The sequence below is a fragment of the Anastrepha obliqua genome, chromosome 6 (genome assembly GCF_027943255.1).
Source record: "Anastrepha obliqua isolate idAnaObli1 chromosome 6, idAnaObli1_1.0, whole genome shotgun sequence".
Taxonomy (NCBI): Eukaryota; Metazoa; Arthropoda; class Insecta; order Diptera; family Tephritidae; genus Anastrepha; species Anastrepha obliqua.
The window spans coordinates 18,321,411-18,346,161 of record NC_072897.1 but is presented as its reverse complement, the minus strand read 5'-3'; the positions used below and the strand labels follow the sequence as shown (position 1 = coordinate 18,346,161).

The window sequence follows — 24,751 nt, the reverse complement described above, 5'->3', positions numbered from 1 at the left end:
ACACTTCATAAAGTATTAATACTAGCAGACAAATAACTTATTTTTCTTCCCGATTGGCGCAATAACTGCTTAAACGATTTTGGCCGCGTTTAACAAAGCGCGCCAGTTGGGAACACCAAGTGAAGCCAAGTCCTTCTTTACCTTATTTTTCCAACGCAGGGGAGGCCGTTTTCTCCCTCTGCTACCACCAGCTGTTACCGCATCGAATACTTTCAGAGCTGGAACGTTTGTATCCATTTGTATAGTGTTAGTTTTATTCGTTGAGAGAGAACTTTAATACTAAATTGCTTACTTACTGCAAAGTAACACTTGCTGGCAACAGAGATTCTTCGCTGGATTTCAAGGCAGGAAACAAAAACAAATACACGGAAAACATCCAACAATGTTAACATATATCGGGAAAACACATACCTCTGGCTACCAAAAGGAGTTTTACAAGCGGAAACGGAGGGGCATCCAACATAAATACAACATACACACAGAAAGATAGATCACGTCAGGATGCCCAATGCTCCCTGAGACAAAATACATGCAAAAACACACAAAATTAATATTATAGACGAAAAAATATATGTGCAGATAAAAAGCGGTCATATTGCAAACATATATTATAGTAAGGTGCATTTCGAATCAGAACCATTAAAAACAAATAACACAAAACAACAGAAAACTTTCCCTCAATATCGATATCCAAGACACATGTTATCTCCGGTAGTTGCCTACCCTACCGAGATGGAGAAACTCAATAATAATAAACACAGAAACAACCAAAAACCCATAACATGCCCACCTACCCTATAAAATAATAACTTATTATTAGTAACAAAATATATACACATATTTCACTCTATAACATTATAACGAATGAACAGATACCGTCTACTGCCCTTTTTGCAGCCCTTCTGTTCATTCGTTAAAATGTTATAGAGTGAAATATGTGTATATAAGTTAACACAAACAAAATAATAAAGTCATAAACAGAATTATTAAACTAATTATTTGCTGATATGCAACTTTGCACTTTAACTTTAATTTCTTTTAGTGACCTAAATTTGGGAGTAGTCGCGAAATTGTCATTTGACACTTTTGTTTAGCCAAATTTGGCAGTAATTGCGAAATTGTCATTGACACTTTTGTTTACCTGAATTTGGCAATTTGTAATAAATGCCAATTCAGAATTAATATTTAAATAAGAATTTTGTAAATTTAGTTTCAGTTTCAAAATATAACTCAATAGAGGTGGTCGTAAAGACCCTTAAAAAAACAATTTTTGTTAACATAATCGTATTATATAAAATAAGAATTTTGTAAATTTAGTTTCAGTTTGAAAATAAAGGTCGTAAAGACCCCTAAAAAAAAGCAATTCCTGTTTTTTTTTAGCCTTTGCTACATGCAAAAGCTTAACTGGCGCCCGAGCAGCGTAATTAGCCTTTAAAATTCGGTATCGGTCCTTTAGTAGCATAAAGCAAAACGGTGGTATATGTACGTGCCTGCCTTACCGAAGGCTGAAAGTGAAAAAAACAAATGTTTATGTTAAAAAAGGAAGCTATAAAAAAAAAGATCCTAAAGAGGAAAAAGTAACTCTAAATAATAACTCTCCTAAAAAGTGAAAAGTGACTTTAAATAATAATCATCCTTAAGACAGAAAAAAGAGAGTAAGTTACAATAAAAAGTGAATAAATAATAATTATCCTCGAGATAAAGATTAACAATCTTTGAAAAAAATAAGTGACTTTCCAAATATCGTGAGCAAAAATAAGGATCTAATATAATGAAATTAAAGAATTAAAATTAATTAAATAAAAAAGTGACTAAGTATATTTAAAAGAGAAATTTATGAAATAAAAAATAGTTTAAAAAAACTAAAAAACACGCTTTTATTGCCAATCGAACTAAAAAGTAGAAAATAAATTTTAATGACAAAGAGACCTATAATGAAGTAATAGCAAATCGAACGATCAGTCATAGTCAACTACCTCAGAACAGAACTATAACAAAAATTAAGATACAAATAGAATAATTCAAATTAGAGTTAAAAGCGTGGGATGCATTTTGCTTCACTTTCATAACCTTCTGTACATAGGTATTTGCCAATAGAATGATTGTAATATTTACTATATCAAGCATGCCACGATACTACTACTGTGGGCAAAACGTAAGGTGCATTTATTTGTCAAAGTTCGCGGGATTAAAATTTCGCTGTAGTTATTTTTTTTATGAGTTGGCAGCACTGTTAATAACATCTGGGCCAACTTTCATGTGAATGTCATTATCAGTAATATATTTACCCTGTGTTTACCAAACGACCAAGAGTGCATTTTTCGATTTTTACAATGTCTGATTTGATTGAGCAGAGAAGTTCCATCAAATTTTGTTTGCGGAATGAAATTTCGGCTGCGGAAACGTTTAGCATGTTGCAGAAGGCATTTGGTGATTCGACCATGTCGCAAAATGTTTATAAGTGGTACAAAGACTTCAAAGAGGGTCGAGAACGTGTTGATGACTTGGAGCGCTCCGGACGACCATCGACGTCAACAGATGACCATGTCGCAAAATGTTTATAAGTGGTACAAAGACTTCAAAGAGGGTCGAGAACGTGTTGATGACTTGGAGCGCTCCGGACGACCATCGACGTCAACAGATGACCAACACGTCAATAAAGTGAAGGAGTTAGTGCTCAAAAATCGCCGGTTGACTGTTAAAGACCTTACTGATATGATCGGAGTATCAGAAGGATTTGTGAAAACCATTTTGAAAGACCATTTGGGCCTACGAAAAGTCAAATCTCGTTTGGTACCGAAAACTCTCAATTTCTCGTCGCGTTGATGTGTTTGAAACAATGCTTTCAGACTATCAGTTAAGCTCAAATGCATCATTACGGGAGATGAGACTTGGATTTATGCTTACGACCCTGAAACAACCGACCAATCAAGCGAATATCGTGCTAAAGGCGAGGCCAGACCGAAAAGAGTACGTCTAAGTCGTTCAAAAATAATGGTCATGATGACAGTTTTTTTCGATTTTCGTGGTGTGGTGCACTATGAATTCCTTCCACCAGGCCAAACTGTTAATAAGGAATATTATTTGAGCATTATTCTTCATTTACGTGAAGCAATTCGTCAAAAAATACCAGAATTATGGGCCAACAACTCTTGGTTTTTGCATCACGATAATGCACCGTCTCACACTGCACTCGTTCTTCATGACCATTTCGCCAAAAATTCCACGCATATCGTTCCGCAACCACCGTATTCGCCTGATTTGGCTCCGTGTGACTTCTGGCTATTCCCAAAACTCAAGAGACCACTCCGGGGAACGCGTTTCGAGTCGATTGAGGAGATAAAAGCTGAATCGAAGAAGGTGCTGATGGCTATACCGGAAATGGACTATCTGGCACGTTTCGGGGATTGGAAAAATCGTTGGCATAAGTGTATTTTATCGAGAGGGGATTATTTTGAAGGGGATGAAATTGACTTACAAGAATAAAAAAAGATTTTTCATTTTACAACCAAATTTTCCTTACTTTTTGCCCACAGGTAAAAAAAGAATATGTTAATCCTGGCAATCCTAATAAGGATAATGGAAAACTTTTATCAAATTATTGCATTGTCATCGGTTCTTGATAGGTGTGCAAAATTCCTAGTCGATCAGATTTTTAGAAGCCAGATTTCCGAAGAAGAAAATGTAAAAAGGAAAACTTCATCAGCTAACCTTGCCAAAAATATCCTACAGGAAAAATGTATGTAATGTGGGGGGGGGGGGGGGGGGGGGGGGTAAGGGATACAAATCGATTTTTTTTTACATGTTATTGTAGTAAAACATTTCAAAAATACCGTGTTAAAATTTTAAGTCAATCCGGGCAAAACTTTTTAAGTTATAGAGCATAAAGCCGAGCCGCCTCAAACATCTGCCGAGATAACTTAAAACTTTAAACGCGGTTTTCTCGAACCTTTTTTTTAAAAGTGCGTAGTCATTGGCATTTGAAAACTACTCAACCGATCCTCTTGAAATTTTGCACACATATTTTACATATAAAAAACCTCCCGCCAACGTTTTTTTTTCGCCATTTTTTTTAAATAAAGGTGGTTTTACACCTACAAAATGGCGGCATTTTTTCGTCAAAAATCACTTTTTACTTCAAACGACTACCAAATGGCTGAAAATGAAAATAAATCGTCAAAATAAACGTTGGGGGAAGTTTAACTCATACTTTAACTAAATTATTCGATTTTTTTGATTTCAGATGATTCTACGCTGAGATATGCTGACTACTGCAAAATGTATTTTTGAAAAGACGTCTCCGTAAATGTGCTCTCATTCGCTCTTTTTGTAATATTTTTACATCAAAATTTTATCAGATATTCTTGAAATGTTACTTTATAATATGCAACAACTTTTAATAAACTGACTTGAACCGTTTCGCTACAATAAATTCATGAAAAAAGTGTTTTTTTTTAGCGTTTATCCCTTACCCCCCCCTTAACCGATTATTATGAAACTTTGTACACATGTTTTTGGAGGTGTTAGAAGTAATATATAAAAATTCAGCCGTTTTTCGCGTTGTGATGAACTTTGCGGAGAATGGCTCAACCGATTTTAACCAAACTTTGCCACATTGAAGAGACACATGTGGAGAAGGTTTTTGTTTTGAAATTTTAAGAATCGGATACCAGGGTCTCGAGAGATAGGCCAAAACGTGGACCCGGGTAACCCTAGAATGTGTTTGTACAATATGGGTATCAAATGGAAGCTTTTGGTGAATGCTTTAGTATAGAGTATTTTTCATGCCGCTCCGTAGCTGGGGTCTCGAGATATAGGTCAAAACGTGGACCCGGGTAACCTTTGGTTGTGTATGTACAATATGGATATCAAATGAAAGCTGTTGATGATTTCTATAGTATATAGTATTTTTATACCGTTCCGCGGCTAGGGTCTTGAGATATAGGCCAAAACGTGGACCCGGGTAACCCTGGGATGTGTTTGTACAATATGGAAGCTGTTGATGATTTCTATAGTATAGAGTAGTTTTCATACCGTTTCGTGGCTAGGGTCTTGAGATATAGGCCAAAACGTGGACCCGGGTAACCCTGGGATGTGTTTGTACAATATGGGTATCAAATCGAAGCTGTTGATGATTTCTATAGTATAGAGTAGTTTTCATACCGTTTCGTGACTAGGGTCTCGAGATATAGGTCAAAACGTGGACCCGGGTAACCCTAGGATGTGTTTGTACAATATGGATATCAAATGGAAGCTGTTGATGATTTCTATAGTATAGAGTAGTTTTCATACCGTTTCGTGACTAGGGTCTCGAGATATAGGTCAAAACGTGGACCCGGGTAACCCTAGGATGTGTTTGTACAATATGGATATCAAATGGAAGCTTTTGGTGAATGCTTTAGTATAGAGTATTTGTCATGCCGCTCCGTAGCTGGGGTCTCGAGATATAGGTAAAAACGTGGACCCGGGTAACCTTTGGTTGTGTATGTACAATATGGGTATCAAATGAAAGCTGTTGATAAGTGCTTTAATACGGGGTAATTTTCGTACCTTTTGATGACTAGGGTCTCGAAATATATGCCAAAACGTGGACCCGCCGTGTCTTTGCACCGAATTAAACCAAACTTACACACATTGTTAAGCAAGTATTGAAAATGAGTTTCGTAAAGTTTGGTTGTAATTCGGAACACCGGCAACGCGTACAGAGTTCTTTTGAACCAGCCATAATGTCGTTTACTTTTTTAACGCTTGGGGCGGAACTGAACTGTCAAATTGACAGTGTGAGTTACAATGTGTCAATATTTCTTTCTGATTTGGACGCCATAAGGAGAAGACCTAAGTGCAAAGTGTAAACATTTTTTGTGAATTTTTTTGGAGTGGTGAATAATTTCTTACGAAATTTGAGAATTTAATGTGAAATCCGAATGTTCATATGAAATTATGTTTTGGGGATTTAGTATTTCGGTTCATATGCGATAAGCTACGATACACCATGAGTGAAAAAAATCGTAAAAAAAAAAATGAAAATACAAAAGAAATTGTTAAAGGATGAAAAAGAAGAGCACGAAAAATGCGTAACTTTGATGAAAAAATTAATAGTCTTATCATGCAAATTGTCAACAATTTTCAGAAGAAAAGAGATGATTTAAGAAAATCACAACAAAATAAAATAATCCTGACCATGTGGACGTGGGCTTTTAAACACATATGCATCGAAAATATAATTCACAAAATTGAAAAAAAACATGTTTTAAAATCTCAGAATACCATAATTACAATCATGTTTATTACAGTACAAATGCCAAGACAATCACGTAATCATATTGGTCGTTCGACAAATAATAATAGGCGCATGAGAAATGCCCGGAATAACGCGGCATCAGAAGAACGTCAAGATCAAATTGAAGTAGTCAAACGATTGATGAATAATGTTTTTCAAGCAACTATTTTAATTGGCAAATTCAAGAATGAAGACGTTCTAATACCAAGAATTCCAATGATTCCACCTGAATTGCCATTTGTATGCAAGCGTTTGCAACTGCCCATTCGTTTAGCATTTACAATAACTATCAATAAATCACAAGGGCTAACTTTAGAAATATGCGGGATGAATTTAGAAGAACCAGTATTCACCCATGGTCAACTATACGTTGGCTGTTCACGTGTTGGGAAGCCAACAACATTATATATTTACTCAAAAACAAATAGAAAAAAAAAAAATTTTGTTTATGCCAAAACGCTTGAATAAAGAATAAAGAAATAAATAATATGAAAACCATATCTTTTCTGTTCTAAACCATATCTATTCTATTTTAGTGTGCCCAGCGAAGCGGGCCGGGTTTGCTAGTATTGAATAAAATAAGATGTTTACAAATTGGTAACGACCACTTAATACATACAGTGACAAAATCTTACAGGGATAAGGCGTTAGACACCTTTATAAGAGGCCTAAATGGAGACTTACCGCGGCTCCTAGGAATGAGGGAAAAAGTAGACTTACCAGAGGCCCTGCACCTCTGCCTTAAACTTCAAAACCAGAATTTTCGAGCGAACCATGCTCATAACACAAGGAGCATTGCACCACCGCAATTACCCCCACGACAGAATTTTCAAGGGAGACAATAACAGAAACTCTACCCTCATTTAGCCTATATACCGGATATTAACAAACCAACTCGGCAACCTAGACAACAATTTTTTCAACAAAACAATCCACAGAGACCACCCAAGCATCAAACTCGTCCAGAACACATGGACGTAGATCAAAGCATGCATTCTCGGCATATAAACTACATTAATAGACCCTACAGAATTGCCCTACAGGTTCAATTTCTTACCCCAGCAAAAAAAGTTACAAAGAACTTTCCACATTAATACTGAGAAAGTACAGCCAGAAACATCCGACAAAGAATATATTGAGCCAACAGACATTTATTTTTTGGCCTAATAAGCTCTTACCTTACTTCGAAGTTAGAACGGAGAGCGGAGATATCCTCAGAATTTTAATAGATATAGGATCGATCAAAAATTATCTCCAGCTACGACTGGCAAAAAAAAAAAATTGAAATAAAAAATCATTCTACGCAAAATCAGTTGTAGGGGATATTAAAATTACTGAGCACACTATGGTGAAACTTTTAAATTTATAACATGAAATCAAATTATTTTTAATGCCTTCCCTTAAGACTTTTGACGGTATCCTCGAAAATGATAGCCTTAGGGAATTACAAATCGTAATTCATACAGGCGACAACTACATGATATTGGGAAATGGAACAAAAATAGATATTGAGCAACTTTCTTTTGCAACGGTAAATAATTCAAATATATGTAAGGTATCGCCCCAACAAAAAGCGAATGTGAACTCTATTGCAAAAAAATTCCTTAAATTGTTCATGGAAAATAATGAGAAACTAACGTATACTACAAGAGTTGTGGGTGAAATTAGAACCTCAACAAGCACTCCAGTATATATTATACTTAATCCTATTCTTACCCTGCATCTCTGAGATCTGAAGTAGAAAAACAAGTAACAGCACTTATAAACGATGGAATCATACGAGCATCTAGGTCCCCATTCAAATTCAATTCACCTGAGTGGATTGTACCCAAAAAACAGGTGCATCAGGGGGAAAACAATACCGAATAATAATAGATTACAGGAAATTAAACGCAGTTACGGTTGCGGAAAATTATCCTATTCCGGAGATATCCGAAGTAATATCTCAACTTTGGAATAGTAAGTCTTTTTCTGCACTGGATTTAAAAAGTGGTTTCCACCAGATTCCACTCAGCAAATCTGACTTAGAAAAGACCGCCTTCTCTATTAACAGTGGTAAATTCAATTTTTACGGTTACCATTGGCCTGAAAAATGCGCATTCTATTTTCCAACGTGCTCTTGTCGATATAGATATTAACAGAACATATTGGAAAATGCTGCTACGTCTACATAAACGATATAGTTATCTTTAGCAAAACAGAAGAGGAACTGTTGAGTTCAATTTAATATTAGTTAAAATAGTTTAATGTTTTTCAACTTTTGTTATTTGTTATAATTTTCTGTGAATTAAGTAGGTTTTGTTTGTAAAGAAATGTGTATAAATACGGAACATTTTGTAAAATACAGAGAGAAAAAATTATAATTTTGAATCAGAAGCAACATATTTTAAATTGGGAGTTTTTGCCGCAATATCATCGCTACAATAACCAACAGGAATTTGTGTTCATCATTAGTGAGGTCCTTCGATCCGGATATTACATCGCTTCAATCAACTTGGTCCTATCGCAACATTAAGATTTAAGGATTCTCCCTGCAACGAATTTATAGCCGCCTTCAAGATTCTTCCTGCAACATTATTGGTCCTTCCCGCAACATTATTGGTTCTTCCTGCAACATTATTGGTTCTTCCTGCAACATTATTGGTTCTTCCTGCAACATTATTGGTCCTTCCCGCAACATTATTGGCTCTTCCTGCAACATTATTGGTTCTTCCTGCAACACTATTGGTTCTTCCTGCAACATTATTGGTCCTTCCCGCAACATTATTGGTTCTTCCTGCAACATTATTGGTTCTTCCCGCAACAGATTTGTAGCCGCATACAGGATTCTCCCCGCAACACTATTTGTTCTTCCCGCAACAGATTTGTAGCCGCATACAGGATTCTCCCCGCAACTTTTTGGTCCTTCGAGCCGGATATAGTCACTCCGCTTGCCTTTTGCATGTACGCATTCGCTTGTGTACATACATACGCGTAGCAAAAGGCGCAACGAATATTAAGACAATTATTTTTGTGCATTAAATCGTGTGTACGTTTGTGCAGCCGTTCCTGCATTTAACATCGCGAAAATTCTAAAAACCCGTCGTTTGCTTTTCTGTCATATTAAAAATGTCGAATTCTACTAAAACGCGCGATTCCGCTCTCAATGCCATTAAACGGTATATGGCAAAAAGTATTGATGAGGCATTCACTATGGATGCAGAGAATATTGCAAGCTACCTTCAGTTATTGAGTGAATAGTGGGTTCATTTAACGTTGCTCAAGACGCTGTAGAAATTACGTGTGGTGCCGATGTTATTGAAATTGAAGAAAATGTGCGTATCCAAGCCAAAACTTGGTACTCTACAGCTTCAGCTAACTTTAGCCGCGTGAAAAATTGTCGTACTAAATCGCAAGATAGCTCCACAAAGGCATCTGTGTCCACGGTTATACGTTTACCGAAAATGGAGTTGCCCACATTCTCCGGTGACTTTACAGAATGGATTGGTTTTTTCGACGCGTTTTCTTCGTTAGTTGATAGTAACTCTACTTTATCAGATGGACAAAAGTTGCACTACCTCCGAAGCTGCTTGAAAGGTGACGTGTTGAAAATTATCAGTGGTTTTAAAATATGTGACGCAAATTACGTTGAAGCTTGGGGTCTATTAACAGCGCGGTATAAGGTTATTCGTGTAATTGTGGAATCTCATCTTCGCGCGTTGGCTGAAATTAAAAGGGCTACGCATGACAATGCTGACGCAATCAAAGGTGTAATTGATGCGTTCCAACAGCATATTCGCGAGTTTAAAGCGTTGGGTCGTCCGATTGATTTTTGGGATGATTGGTTGGTACATGATTTCGTCAGTAAGTTGGCATTCGAAACGCGTAAGCTGTGGGAGTTATCGCTCGTTAGTGATGATCCTCCATCTTTTGAGCAACTAATAACATTTTAAGAGATAAGATGCCGATCGTTATCGATGTTTTCGTCGTCAACAACATCGGTACCAATTAAGGTTAACACTGCATCAGCAACAAGTCGACAAATGTGTTCCACGCGGTATCAAAACAAAGTAACGTGTGTGCATATTGTAGTGGACCTCATAAAATTTACAGTTGTGAAAGATTTCGTGAATTGGACTTGTCTACAAAATCACAGTTCGTGGAGCAAGGTCACATATGCTTCAACTGCTTAAGTTCAGGTCACTATAAAGACCGTTGTAACAGTGCTTCCACTTGCCGCATGTGTAAACAACGTCATCACACTCTGTTGCACGGTGCTTTGCAGTCAACGACCGTTACCGCAGTGCACAATTACGCGACGCATTCGTTATGCGCTGCTGACGCCATATCATAGGTAAGCGAGGTTTGTTTTTAGCCGATCCCCATTTTATGAAGCCTGGACGGGTCGATATATTGATTGGAATGGACGTTATGGATCAACTGATCTGTACAGAACTTCGTAAGGGTCCATCTGGAGCTCCTATGGCTCAATTGACGGTCTTTGGGTGGACTCTGTTTGGAAGCGTGAATGGAGCTGAGCCTGATATGCCACGCTTACAGTCGTTACATTGCGATGTTCATTTGGATCGAGCATTGAACAAGTTATGGGATTTAGAAGAAGCTCCGCAAAAAACGTATCTTACGCATGAGGAGCGTTACTGTGAAGACCATTTTGAAACAACGCATCGAAGGGAACCTAACGGACGGTTTGTCGTCGAATTACCGCTGAAGCCCAATGTAGCTCTGGGAGAGTCGCGAAACTTTGCTATCCGGAATTTGTTACGACTTGAAAGAAGAATCGCTTGTGACTCCGATCTTCGTTTACGCTACAATGAATTCATGAATGAACTCATTGACATGAAACATATGCAGGTCACGTCAGAGACTATGAATCCAACGTATTATATGCCTCATTATCCTGTTTTAAAGGAAAGTAGTACGCTTTAAATGGCCTACCCTGTACCACGACCAAATTGAGGGTTGTACATATTTAAAGCGTCCGCAAAATCGACTTCCGGAAATTCGCTGAATGACGCATTATTTATAGGACCTCAATTGCAGGAAGATTTATACTCCATCTTACTTCGCTTTAGAACACACCGCTATGCTGTAACAGCAGATGTCGCCAAAATGTATCGTCAAATCTGCGTATCCTTAAAACACGCCGATTTGCAACGCATCGTATGGCGTAGCCACCCATCCCTGCCTATCCAAGATTTTCGCATGGTTCGCGTAACGTACGGAGTGGCAGCTGCATCTCATCTAGCTGTCCGATCACTTCAACAGACGGCAAGAGATTCGTCGAATGATTGTGCTATGGCTGTTAGTGTTATTCTCAAGGATTTTTACATGGATGATCTACTTACTGGTGCATCTAGTACAGAAGAACTTCGATTGTTGCAGCAAAATATTTCCGAAATATTGAGGGAAGGGGGATTTGAACTTCGTAAGTGGGCATCGAACTGCGCTGAGCTAATCGCAAGCATTTCTAATGCATCTACGAACATATCACATTATATTGTCGACGATAAGGATGTTCACGCTTTAGGTCTTATCTGGAACACAGAAGGAGACTACCTCATGTTTACTATTAACTTGAGGGAACCGCCAGTTAAGTTGAACAAGCGCATGTTTCTATCAGATGCAAGTACGCTCTTCGATCCTCTGGGCCTTCTTGCTCCCGCTACTATAAATTCAAAAATTTGGTTTCAAGACATATGGCGCACTAAGGTAGGTTGGGATGATATCATTCCTGAGTCTATCGCAACGAAGTGGTTGGAGCATCGTGTAAAGCAATGGCACGACAGTCGGTCGACAGTCAATATTATAATATAATTTTAATCGGTCCACTAACTTGACAATCGCATAGAACTCAAGCAATTGGCACATTTGAAGGTGAACCATTGGTTTGGTACTGAAGTAGCTGGGTCATTTACGCAATTGCACGTATTCGCAGACGCGTCCGAGCGCGCTTACGCCGCCGTTTTGCATGCACGAACAACACAAAGCGACGGTAACATTACTGTGTCATTAATTTCGTCGAAAACCAAGGTAGCTCCGCTTAAGCCGACAACGTTGCCACGTCTTGAATTATGCGCCGCTCATCTTGCTGCTAAACTAGTGCGAAGCGTGCTGCACTGCTGGTCTGATCTCCGTTATCCGCTTTTCGCTTGGACTGACTCTACTATAACATTGGCATGGTTACAAGCTCACCCCAGCAGATGGGTGACATTTATAGCCAACCGCGTCGGTGATATTCAAGAAGTTTTGCCTCCCGAATGTTGGAACCACGTTCGTTCTGAACAGAATCCTGCAGATTGTGCTTCAAGAGGTATAACTCCCTCCGAATTATTACGTCATCAATTGTGGTGGGCTGGTCCTATTTTCCTGAAAAGCACTGAACAATTGTGAAAGCAGAAAAAATCTAAAGAGCACACTACAGAGCTGGGCATACGAAATAGTATTCGTGCCCATGTGACTAATTCTACAGATTATTGGTCCGTGATGACAAAATACTCATCGTATTCTAAGCTGCGTCGAGTTATTTCCTACGTTTTACTCTTTTTGACTAACATTCGGGCTAACAGACGGCTTAATGTTATAAAGCGTTTTGGTACACCGAGATGCCAAGAGTTATTTGAAGCTGAACTTCGCCTAATAAGGTATACGCAACAGTTTTATTTTTCTAATGAAATTTCTCTTTGCAGCGCTAAAAGACCAATCCCACTTCGCAGTAGTCTTTTGCGTCTGCAGCCCTTTCTGGATGGGACTTGTGTTCTACGTGTTGGAGGAAGAATAAAAAATGATGAAATCGCTCCAGATGTTAGGCATCCCATTATCTTGCCTAAGAATTGTCCGCTTGCTAAGTTAATAATCTGCGAAATACACAAGATCACTTTGCACGCTGGGCCCCGCATTATGCAAACTGTCTTGCAACGTCGTTATTGGGTTATCGGCGCTCGTAGCTTGATCCGTAATATATACCATAAGTGCGTGAAATGCACTTATTTCAACCGCAATCTTACCACACAAGTCATGGGTGATCTACCTGTCATTCGCACAACCTACGCCCGTTGTTTTACTCACACTGCTGTTGACTTCGCTGGACCTTACCTCTACAAATTCACCCAAGGAAGAGGAGCTAAGGCTACCAAAGGCTACATTTGTTCGTTCATTTGTATGTGCACTGGTGCGATGCATCTCGAATTTGTTGGTGACCTGTCAACACCAGCTTTCCTAAATGCGTTTAAAAGGTTCACAAGCCGTAGAGGATTTTGTAAGGTCATGGCATCAGATAACGGTACAAATTTCGTTGGAGCCGAGAAGGAGTTGCGCATTGCATTTCAACAGTGCATGGCTGATATTAAACTTCGCTCTTTCTTTGCGGACTCGAATATCGAATGGCGATTTAATCCACCGGCTGCACCCCATATGAGAGGTTACTGGGAGACCGGAGTCAAACGTGTTAAGTATCATTTAAAACGCGTATTAGGAGAAGTTCCACTATCATACGAAGAGTTCAACACACTTTTGACTGAAATAGAAGCTTGCGTAAACTCTCGCCCACTCTGTGACAACTCTGAAGCTGCTGGTGACTTAGAAGTTTTAACTCCCGGACGTTTCATAGTCGGTGAACCGCTTAAATCAATACCGGAACCTGAGGGTCAAGGGTTTCGTGGAAATCTTCGACAGCGATGGCAAGCAATTTCTGCCATGAGACAACATTTCTGGCGTCGTTGGAGAGAAGAGTACCTCGTGAGCTTACAACGTCGCACTAAATGGTTTCGTTCTTCACGCAACATTGAAGAAGGGGATGTGGTTGCTGTATTCAATGAGCCTAATCCTCCGACGAAGTGTACGATTGCACGAGTGATCAAATGCCATCATGGTACCGATGGACGCGTAAGAGTAGTTACGTTGAAAACACCGCATGGCGAATTGGTTCGCCCTATAGTCAAACTTTGCCTTTTGCCAACGAAAGGAGATTTATTTCATGAAGAAACTAATAACTTATCGTAAATGTTTTTCAAGGCTTTTCATTTTCTTTTTAATATTTTGTTTTGAACTTATTCAGATAGTTCAAGGGCGGCGGTATGTTGAGTTCAATTTAATATTAGTTAAAATACTTTAATGTTTTTCAACTTTTGTTATTTGTTATAATTTTCTGTGAATTAAGTAGGTTTTGTTTGTAAAGAAATGTGTATAAATACGGAACATTTTGTAAAATATAGAGAGAAAAAATTATAATTTTGAATCAGAAGCAACATATTTTAAATTGGGAATTTTTGCCGCAATATCATCGCTACAATAACCAACAGGAAGTTGTGTTCATCATTAGTGAGGTCCTTCGATCCGGATATTTCATCGCTTCAATCAACTTGGTCCTATCGCAACATTAAGATTTAAGGATTCTCCCTGCAACGAATTTATAGCCGCCTTCAAGATTCTTCCTGCAACATTATTGGTCCTTCCCGCAACATTATTGGTTCTTCCTGCAACATTATTGGTTCTTCCTGCAACATTATTGGTTCTTCCTGCAACATTATTGGTCCTTCCCGCAACATTATTGGTTCTTCCTGCAACATTATTGGTTCTTCCTGCAACATTATTGGTTCTTCCCGCAACAGATTTGTAGCCGCATACAGGATTCTCTCCGCAACAGGAACATTTCTCTCATATTCAGGATATATATTATTTAGAACATTAAGCGAAGCCAAAAGTTCAGTTGGAAAGGTTAAATATTTTAAAGAAAGTGTAGAATTTGTAGGTTATGTAATATCTGCTAACGGTATTAAGTCTTGCGAAAGTAGAGGCTATCGCAAACTTCGCACAACCTAAAACCTTAAGAGAATTTCGAGGTTTTTTTATTATGTCAGGCTACTATAGACGATTTATTAAAGACTATGACATCCATTTTACGAGGAGGGGGAGGAAAAATCTCCAAAAACAAATACGCAAATGTGAAAATTGTGTTAAGCAAAGAAGCCGTAGAGTCCTTCATGATAATTAAGAATTCACTTATTTCCGAAGACATTGTGCTCGCTTATCCAGATTATTTGAAGGATTTTGAATTGGTAGCAGATGCATCCAACTTTGCAATTGGAGCAGTCCTGTCGCAGACCTTCAGACCTATATCTTTCATATCGAGAACCCTTAACAAGGCAGAGGAACATTACGCTGCCAACGAAAAGGAAATGCTGACCATCATCAGCTTTGACCTCATTGAGAAATTATTTGTTTGGCTCAGCTAGAGTCAAAATCTTTACAGACCACCAGCCGCTCACGTATGCACTTAGCAACAAGAACACGAATAGCAAGATGAAAAGGAAATCAAGGGAATCAATTCTCGAAGAATATAATTATGAGCTACACTACAAAGGAGGGGAAATGCTTGTGGTAGCGGACACATTATCTAGAATACCTCCGCAAGAATCGCCCATGCATACATTGTCAATAGCGACAAACTCAGATGAAAGTTCGTCACATGGACTAATACATAGTTTAGAAGCCCCCATAAATGCATTCAAGAACCAATTGTTCCTAATAACTAATTTAACTTCATCTTACATATAACAATATTGCATATAATAACCGAATCATTTTACTCCGAAAAAAATTAATAGAGATTCTACGAAAATATCTCAACCCGTCTGTTATAAACTGTATAAAAACGGATGAACATGTAATAAGAAAAATTCAGCAAGTGTACCCTTTGCATTTTAACAAATATAAAATTAGATTCACGCAGGTGGAAGTCGAAGACATTACCGACAACCAAAACCAAAAAGATATAATAGTAAGATTTCATAACAGAGCACATAGAAACGCTAAAGAAAATAAAACGCAAATGTTACAAAAATATTAATATATTTCCCAGCCGAACAAAATTAAAAAAATTATTAAAAATTGGAAGACATGTAAACTGAACAAGTGCGATCGACATCCGCCAAAAATGAAAATATAGGCAACACCCATTCCTAACTATCCTGGTTAGTTAGTTCACTTGGATATACTATTAATGGGGAAAACACTAATTTTGATAGCTTTGGATAAGTTTTCAAAATATGCAATGGCAAAATTATTCAATTCACGAGCTGCGGAAGATATAAAGCAACCTCAAAGAGATATCCTCTTTTCAATGGGACCAGAATCAATAGTGTTTGACAATGTGAAATCCTCCAATTTCGATTCCATTAACTTTATGATAAAGAATGAGTTAGGAATTTCAATTTTTAGAGCTCCCCTATATACTAGTTGCTCGAATGGTCAGGTAGAGCGATTCCACTCTACATTACAAGAAATTATGCGTTGTCTTAAGTTGAACAAACTCATCGCACATTTCAAGAATTACTAGACAGATCGGTAAAGGAATACAGTTATTCCATTCATTCAGTTACAGTGAGAAAACCCCTGGAAATATTCTTTGGTAGATTACGACAAAGTACTCCATTTCATTAACATGACCACCATTCTTTTAATATCTGAAAATATAACATCTTTGAAGGCCACAACATATGAGGAAAAACGACTTTTAGACTAAATTAATAAAAACCTTATACTATTAAAAGCAAAAATAAGCAGCCTGCACATACATTCGAAACAAAAGCGAGGACTGATCAATGTTCTAGGAAAAGGACTAAAGTTTATAGCGCGATCCATGGACAGTGACGACGAGAATGAAATATACGACGCAATAACAAACATACGAGACAACGAACGTAACACTAACACAACACTGAATGAATTAAACCACATAAACGCAGGTATGACAGAGGAAATCAGAAATATTACAACCCATATCAATAGACAACAGGCACGCATTAGTGGATGCATAAATAAAAGACGAATCACTGAACAAGTTAAGAACTTTAGAGGTCGAAGTAGAATTTATTGAACAGTCATACAGAATTGACAATGACATATATCTCCTTCGAAACCACATCGACGCCATTGGACAGATAGTTTTTTTCTGTAAAGTAGGCATTATTCCTTCCGATATACTTACGGAAAAAGAAATTAATGTAATTAGTGACTATGACAATTACAGCAGAATGAAAACTGCGGTCATGGTCGCAGATAATAATATCAACCAAGTATTGCTGATACCTCAATTCTCCAGAAAGAAATTATCCAGAATACGATTTGTCCCTAACCCAAACGCCGCTACTTGTATTTAACAATTTTTAACAATTTCGAGGAAAATTTTACTCAAGATTGTAATGAAATACAAGTAAAACATACAGGAACATTCCTTATAAAATTGTTACTACACTGAATATAATATTATTAATACTACTAATATTAATATAAAAATCCATGATACTTTTATTATACCAAATCTTATATCAAATATTATAGAAAAGAATAATATCAATTCATTTCATTCATATCATTTTTCAAAAGAAAATTTTAATTTTATTTGTTTGATAGATATTTTGTATGGATATAGAAAATGAGTTAACATTGACATAACATAATGTAACATAACATAACACAACACAACACAACACAACACAACACAACACAACACAACACAACACAACACAACACAACATAACACAACACAACACAACACAACACAACACAACACAACACAACACAACACAACACAACACAACACAACACAACACAACACAACACAACACAACACAACACAACACAACACAACACAACACAACACAACACAACACAACACAACACAACACAACACAACACAACACAACACAACACAACACAACACAACACAACACAACACAACACAACACAACACAACACAACACAACACAACACAACACAACACAACACAACACAACACAACACAACACAACACAACACAACACAACACAACACAACACAACACAACACAACACAACACAACACAACACAACACAACACAACACAACACAACACAACACAACACAACACAACACAACACAACACAACACAACACAACACAACACAACACAACACAACACAACACAACACAACACAACACAACACAACACAACACAACACAACACAACACAACACAACACAACACAACACAACACAACACAACACAACACAACACAACACAACACAACACAACACAACACAACACAACACAACACAACACAACACAACACAACACAACACAACACAACACAACACAACACAACACAACACAACACAACACAACACAACACAACACAACACAACACAACACAACACAACACAACACAACATAACATAACATAACATAACATAACATAACATAACATAACATAACATAACATAACATAACATAACATAACATAACATAACATAACATAACATAACATAACATAACATAACATAACATAACATAACATAACATAACATAACATAAGATAGAGAACTCTTCTGATCGTGGTTGAAGTAAGACGTGTATTTTTAAGCTCCCGTAAAGTGCGTGTATTTCACAGTATAAAACACTCCTTAAAACATACAAAGTGCTAATAGTGGCGTGTGAACATATGTGCTTTAAAGCGTGAGCTTGATAATTTCAATAAGATCTCCAGAAAGAGCTATTCAAATTTTAAAAACTCAAAAGTGCTCGCATAAAAGTGAATACCAATAACGCCTAAACTTTTAATAAGGAATCAGCTGTCTGCTGTTTGCAGATTCAAGTGTTCTCAAAAACCATTTGTTTTCGTTAAATGATATTGGCGCCAAATTCTAAACTTTAAGCTTAAAGCTGTACATCGTTAACGAATAGAGTGATTAAAGACAAGGTTAAGCTTTAAGCTTTAAGCTCTTTATGCTTAAAGAACTTTCAATACGAAAGCTTTCCTTGCACTGAAAAAGCTTGGGACTGGAAGAGCTTTTATTGTCCTCTGAAAGCTGACATCCAAGTAAAAATTATACCCAGCAATACAATAATGATCCTCTATGCAATATGATGTCAACAATACAAATCATAGACACAATAGATAGTATCTCAAAAGAAATAAAAAAGCAGCTTAAGGAATCAGGAAACATCAAACGCGAAACCAAAAATACTATTGTTCACGAAATCTCTCGTTTAGAAGCACTTATACCATCAATCGAAAAACTACAACCAAGTGATGGTTCGACGCCACCATTATCTGACGCAAACTCGAGCATACGCACCATTCTTCGCGAGGAATTATCCGAATTCACCAAGCTACTGCGGCCAAATAATGTATCAGAAGTTCCAACAATAAGTTATGCAGCTGCTGTAAAAACAAAAATTATGGCCAACAAAAACGTCACTGCAAAGCCTGCAATAATCATAGGTGCAAAAGACGGCACCACCTGTAGGCACACTGATATTCGCAATTCTTTCCGAAAAGGCGTCACATTTAAAGACACAACATATGCACCAGCGAAAATTGTACCTGTCTCAAATAACAAAGTGCGTGTAGAATGCGACACAATTGAGCAACGTGACGTTACAATGCGAAAACTTTCAGAAGTTACAGATCTCAAAGCGGAGAATGCAAGAAATAAGCGTCCTTTAGTCATTCTGAAAGGAATATCAAATGAAATTCCAGTAAGTGATCTGGTAAACATCATAATAAATCAAAATGCTAGTATCAGTGCGGAAATTAAACACGATGATGATATCATATATCGATTTGGACGCAAGAACCGCCGAAATCCAGAGACACTTTATAATGCAGTCCTAGAGGTATCAGGAAATGTTCGAAATGCAATGATTACACTCGAGCGCATCAATATCGATTTTCAACGAGTAAATGTATCTGACTTCAGTGCCTTCATACAGTGCTTCAAATGCTTGCAATTTGGCCATACCAAAACTAAATGCACTGATACAATAACTCCTTGTTCCCACTGTGCAAGCAAAAATCACCAGTATGCTGATTGCCCAGAAAAGAATGATGCATCTAAACTCAAATGCTTCAATTGTGCTTTGCGAAACGAAAAAACCAACGTCAAGGTAGATGAAAAGCATTCTGCGGTTAGCGCTAAACATTGCCCCCAAATCAAATCCATGCAGCAGCGAATCAACTCACGTATTGAGTATGGTTGTTAAGCCACTCAGCATCATACAACTTAATGCGAATCGTTGCTATGAAGCACACAATGAGCTAATACAATATATTGCTTCACATGATATAGACATTGTACTCTTATCTGAACCATACACCGGTACTAGAACTGTTAGCACACTAAGTGGATTCTCAACGTTCCAATTCCCGATGGTGAATCGAACAACTAAGGCGTGCATTTTAATAAAAAATACTATTGGTGCTGCACTCGGTATTTTACAATACTCAACTCCAAATCTCAGCGTCATTAAGCTGCCCTTAGCACAACGATCGTTATATATCGCATGCGCTTATGTCGAACCAAGCGATGATAAATTTGATACTCTCGACGCTGTTAATAAATTTCTTAGCAGCACGAGGCCAGCACTACAGCTCATAGGTGGAGACTTCAATGGTTGGCACTCATCATGGGGCTCAAACAGAACAAATGATCGTGGGTTAGCAGTTGCAAATATTATAGCTGCCAACGATATGGAAGTAAGCAATCAGGGTAAGGTTGCCACATTCAACGTGATACGGTATGGCGCACATGCTTGTTCAATCATAGATATAACGATTGCTTCAGGAAATCTCGCACACCATATCACAAATTGGTCAGTGAATGTTGAGGCCATCCAAAATTCAGATCACAGCGCAATAACTTTTAAAATCGAAAACAGCTCCAGCGTTACTGCTGCAAAAAGTACATCAACCTATCTATACAACAATAAGACAGCCAACTGGAAGAAGTTCGAAGAAGTTTTAGATGAGCAGCTCAACATAAAAGATATTTTAAATGTAGACCTTGCCAATTGTACCGCATATGATCTGGACAATACTGTGGAATCTCTTACTGGAATTATCAAGAAGGCGTGCTCAATATCTATGAAAATTCGAGGACGTGGCAAAGCAGCAAATCCATGGTGGAATAATGAACTCGAGGATCTTAAGAAAAAGTGCATCCAACTTCATCATAAGCTAAACAACTCAAAAAATACTCAAATTTCGACAGCAGTTGCTATGCAACATTCCAATGCTAAACGCACATATGCCGCTGCACTAAAGAAGGCATCAACTGAGCACTTCCGAGAATTCTGCGCACAACAAGGCAAAGAAAATGTCTGGTCACTGACAAATCGATTAATTAAGGATGCACCATTACATCGACCTCCAATGACGCTTCAATATAGCGGACTATACTCTGACACCAGCGCCGGCACAGCTGAAGCTCTCCTGCAACATTTCTTTCCTGACGACACCGTTGACTCTACGCGTGAACACCTCCACCGTCGCAATAGAAACAAACATTACCTTAACACACCCAAGGATGAACCATTCACTGAAGAAGAAGTACTCGAAGCGTTAGTAACCATGAATCCAAATAGAGCCCCAGGTTTAGATAACCTAACCTCAGACATATGCTTGGCTTTTACAAAGAAATATTCCAAATTTCTCACAGCTCTCTATAATGCATGCCTCCGTGTGGGTTACTTTCCAAAAATTTGGAAAAAGGCTTACATTAAAATTTTACCAAAGCCAAACAAAGTTGAAACTAATGAGCTAGGATCTTACCGCCCCATAGGACTCCTTCCTGTGTTCGGAAAGCTGTTAGAGAAACTCTTTACCAAACGCCTTATATATCATGCTGAATCGAATCAACTATGGTCTCCAAAACAATATGGTTTCAAAGAGCAGACCTCAACTTTGGATGCTTTGCGTAACGCAATTGAAACTATTGAGAAGGAGAAGCGTAAAAAGCGGCACGTAATTTGTGTGTCTCTAGACATTAAAGGTGCGTTTGATCACGCTTGGTGGCCGGCGCTCTTAAATCAGCTAGAACGAATGCAAACTCCATCTAATATTTACAGGCTTATTATAAGCTATCTTACAGATCGCAGCGCTTCACTAACCTACGCCGACGCCACTGCAACAAAAGCAACAACTAGAGGCTGTATCCAAGGGTCTGTATGTGGTCCAATTTTTTGGAACATTATCATAGATGAGCTTCTTTCTATGCCGCTGCCTGAAGGGTGTGAAATTCAGGCCTTTGCAGATGACATCCTCTTAATAGTCAGCGCCAAAACTGTAAAAGAACTGCAACTTTACGCTAATGATGCTTTGCGCCTAATATAATATATAATTGGGGAAAGAATGTGAAGTTGACTTTTAGCGACACCAAGACATATGCTATGGCATTTAAAAGTAATGCTAAACAAGCTGAACTATTTTTAAATGGCAATCGACTAATCTTCGTCAAAGAAATTAAGTACCTGGGTGTAGTAATAGATGATCGACTTAGATTCACCAACCACGCTAAGTACGTTGTCGATAAAGCTCAGCGAGTATATAAAAACTTATGCCGATATGTTAGACCCACATGGGGTGTACACGCAGACAACGTTATCACAATCTATAAGCATGTTGTGGAGCCAACTATAACTTACGCTGCAAGTATATGGGGCAAAGCTATACAGTTTAATTATATTCGCCGTCTTCTTCGCTCGTTCCAAAGAACTTTCGCTATACGAGCAATCAGAGGCTTTCACACAGTTTCGGCTAATTCGGCTCTGGCGCTTGCAGGATTCACACCGCTGCATCTGAAGATAAAAGAAACTATGCAAATCGAAAGTGTCAAATTATCCGGAGTATATGATGAAACACTAAACGTCATGCTTGAACAACGCACTACACCAAAAAATCAACTACATCCTTCCGAGCGTCAATCTATACGTTTTGAAAGTATAGCATCACAACAGGAAGCTGACAATACTATGGATGCAAATGCGACCCACATCTATACCGATGGAAGCAAGTTAGAAACAGGCGCTTGTGGATCAGCTTTTGTCGTTCATAAACAAGATGACGACTGGACGTCACGTAAATTTAAATTACACATGCACTGTCTTCCAGGCTGAAGCTCTAGCAATTGACACTGCACTGAAATGGGCTCAGAATGAATTGAAAACTGAAAAGCTAGTCATATATAGCGACTGTCGCTCTTGTTTAGAAGCTATCCAAAATCGGAGCAACCCCAATCCTTTAATTGCATCAATTCATCAGCACCTGTACCTTCTTCGCCAGCGACACAGAATTGACTTTTACTGGGTCAAATCGCACATCGGTATTGAAGGAAACGAGCGTGCAGATGAACAGGCAAAAGAAGCAGCAAATCAAGGAGTCGATCCAGTATATACTGCATTTCCCTTAAGCTATGCTATACGGCAAATACGTTCTCAAATATTCGAGTCATGGCAGCAGGAGTATGCCGACGATACCACTGGCTCCATTACAAAGATTTTCTTTCCAATTCTTGAAGATGCGCAACTATACCGACAACTCTTTGGGATATCATTTGAATTGACACAGCTCTTTACTGGCCATGGTTTCAACAAGGCATACTTAAAGCGATTCAAAATCATTGACGAAGACTGGTGCCCGTGTGACCAACTCACTGTGCAAAGTATGCATCATCTTTTGCACGACTGCCCACGCTTTCACAGTGCACGACAGAGACACGAAACATTCTGTGCACAATATGATATTCCAGCATTCAACATAAAACAAATTTCAAAATATCCTAGTTTGATAACATCATTTAATGAATTTGTCAAAAAAATAATTGATAATTTAAAAAACTTCAATGCTTCAAACATTCCTATCTAATGTCTTAATCATAATAGTAATATAGTAGAATAACCATCTAACTGCTTGTATCCAATCGCAGGCATTTTATTTCAGTTAGTTTTGTTAAACTATAAAATATTTATGTAATTGAAATACTTGTAATCTATCTGAATGTTATACTGCACATATGTATGAAAATATTTGCTCTAGAAAACAAACTAATTGAAATAATAAATTACTCGAAACGCAGTAAGCGCGTAGAGCCCAAGGAAAAAAACATAACATAACATAACATAACATAACATAACATAACATAACATAACATAACATAACATAACATAACATAACATAACATAACATAACATAACATAACATAACATAACATAACATAACATAACATAACATAACATAACATAACATAACATAACATAACATAACATAACATAACATAACATAACATAACATAACATAACATAACATAACATAACATAACATAACATAACATAACACAACATAACATAACATAACATAACATAACATGACATGACATGACATAACATAACATAACATAACATAACATAACATAACATAACATAACATAACATAACATAACATAACATAACATAACATAACATAACATAACATAACATAACATAACATAACATAACATAACATAACATAACATAACATAACATAACATAACATAACATAACATAACATAACATAACATAACATAACATAACATAACATAACATAACATAACATAACATAACATAACATAACATAACATAACATAACATAACATAACATAACATAACATAACATAACATAACAT

General features: G+C 37.5%; 1 protein-coding gene across 1 annotated transcript; it reads left to right on the top strand.

Annotated features, from left to right (window-relative positions):
• Positions 1–13,543: 13,543 nt before the first annotated feature.
• Positions 13,544–14,278, top strand: LOC129250193 (uncharacterized). Its single transcript, XM_054889828.1, has one exon. The coding sequence runs from the start codon at positions 13,544–13,546 to the stop codon at positions 14,276–14,278; it is 735 nt and encodes a 244-aa protein (XP_054745803.1).
• Positions 14,279–24,751: the final 10,473 nt, after the last annotated feature.

Bases quoted from the DNA above. Each gene is read 5' to 3' on its own strand.
- LOC129250193 (XM_054889828.1), top strand. From the start codon at position 13,544: ATGGCATCAGATAACGGTACAAATTTCGTTGGAGCCGAGAAGGAGTTG.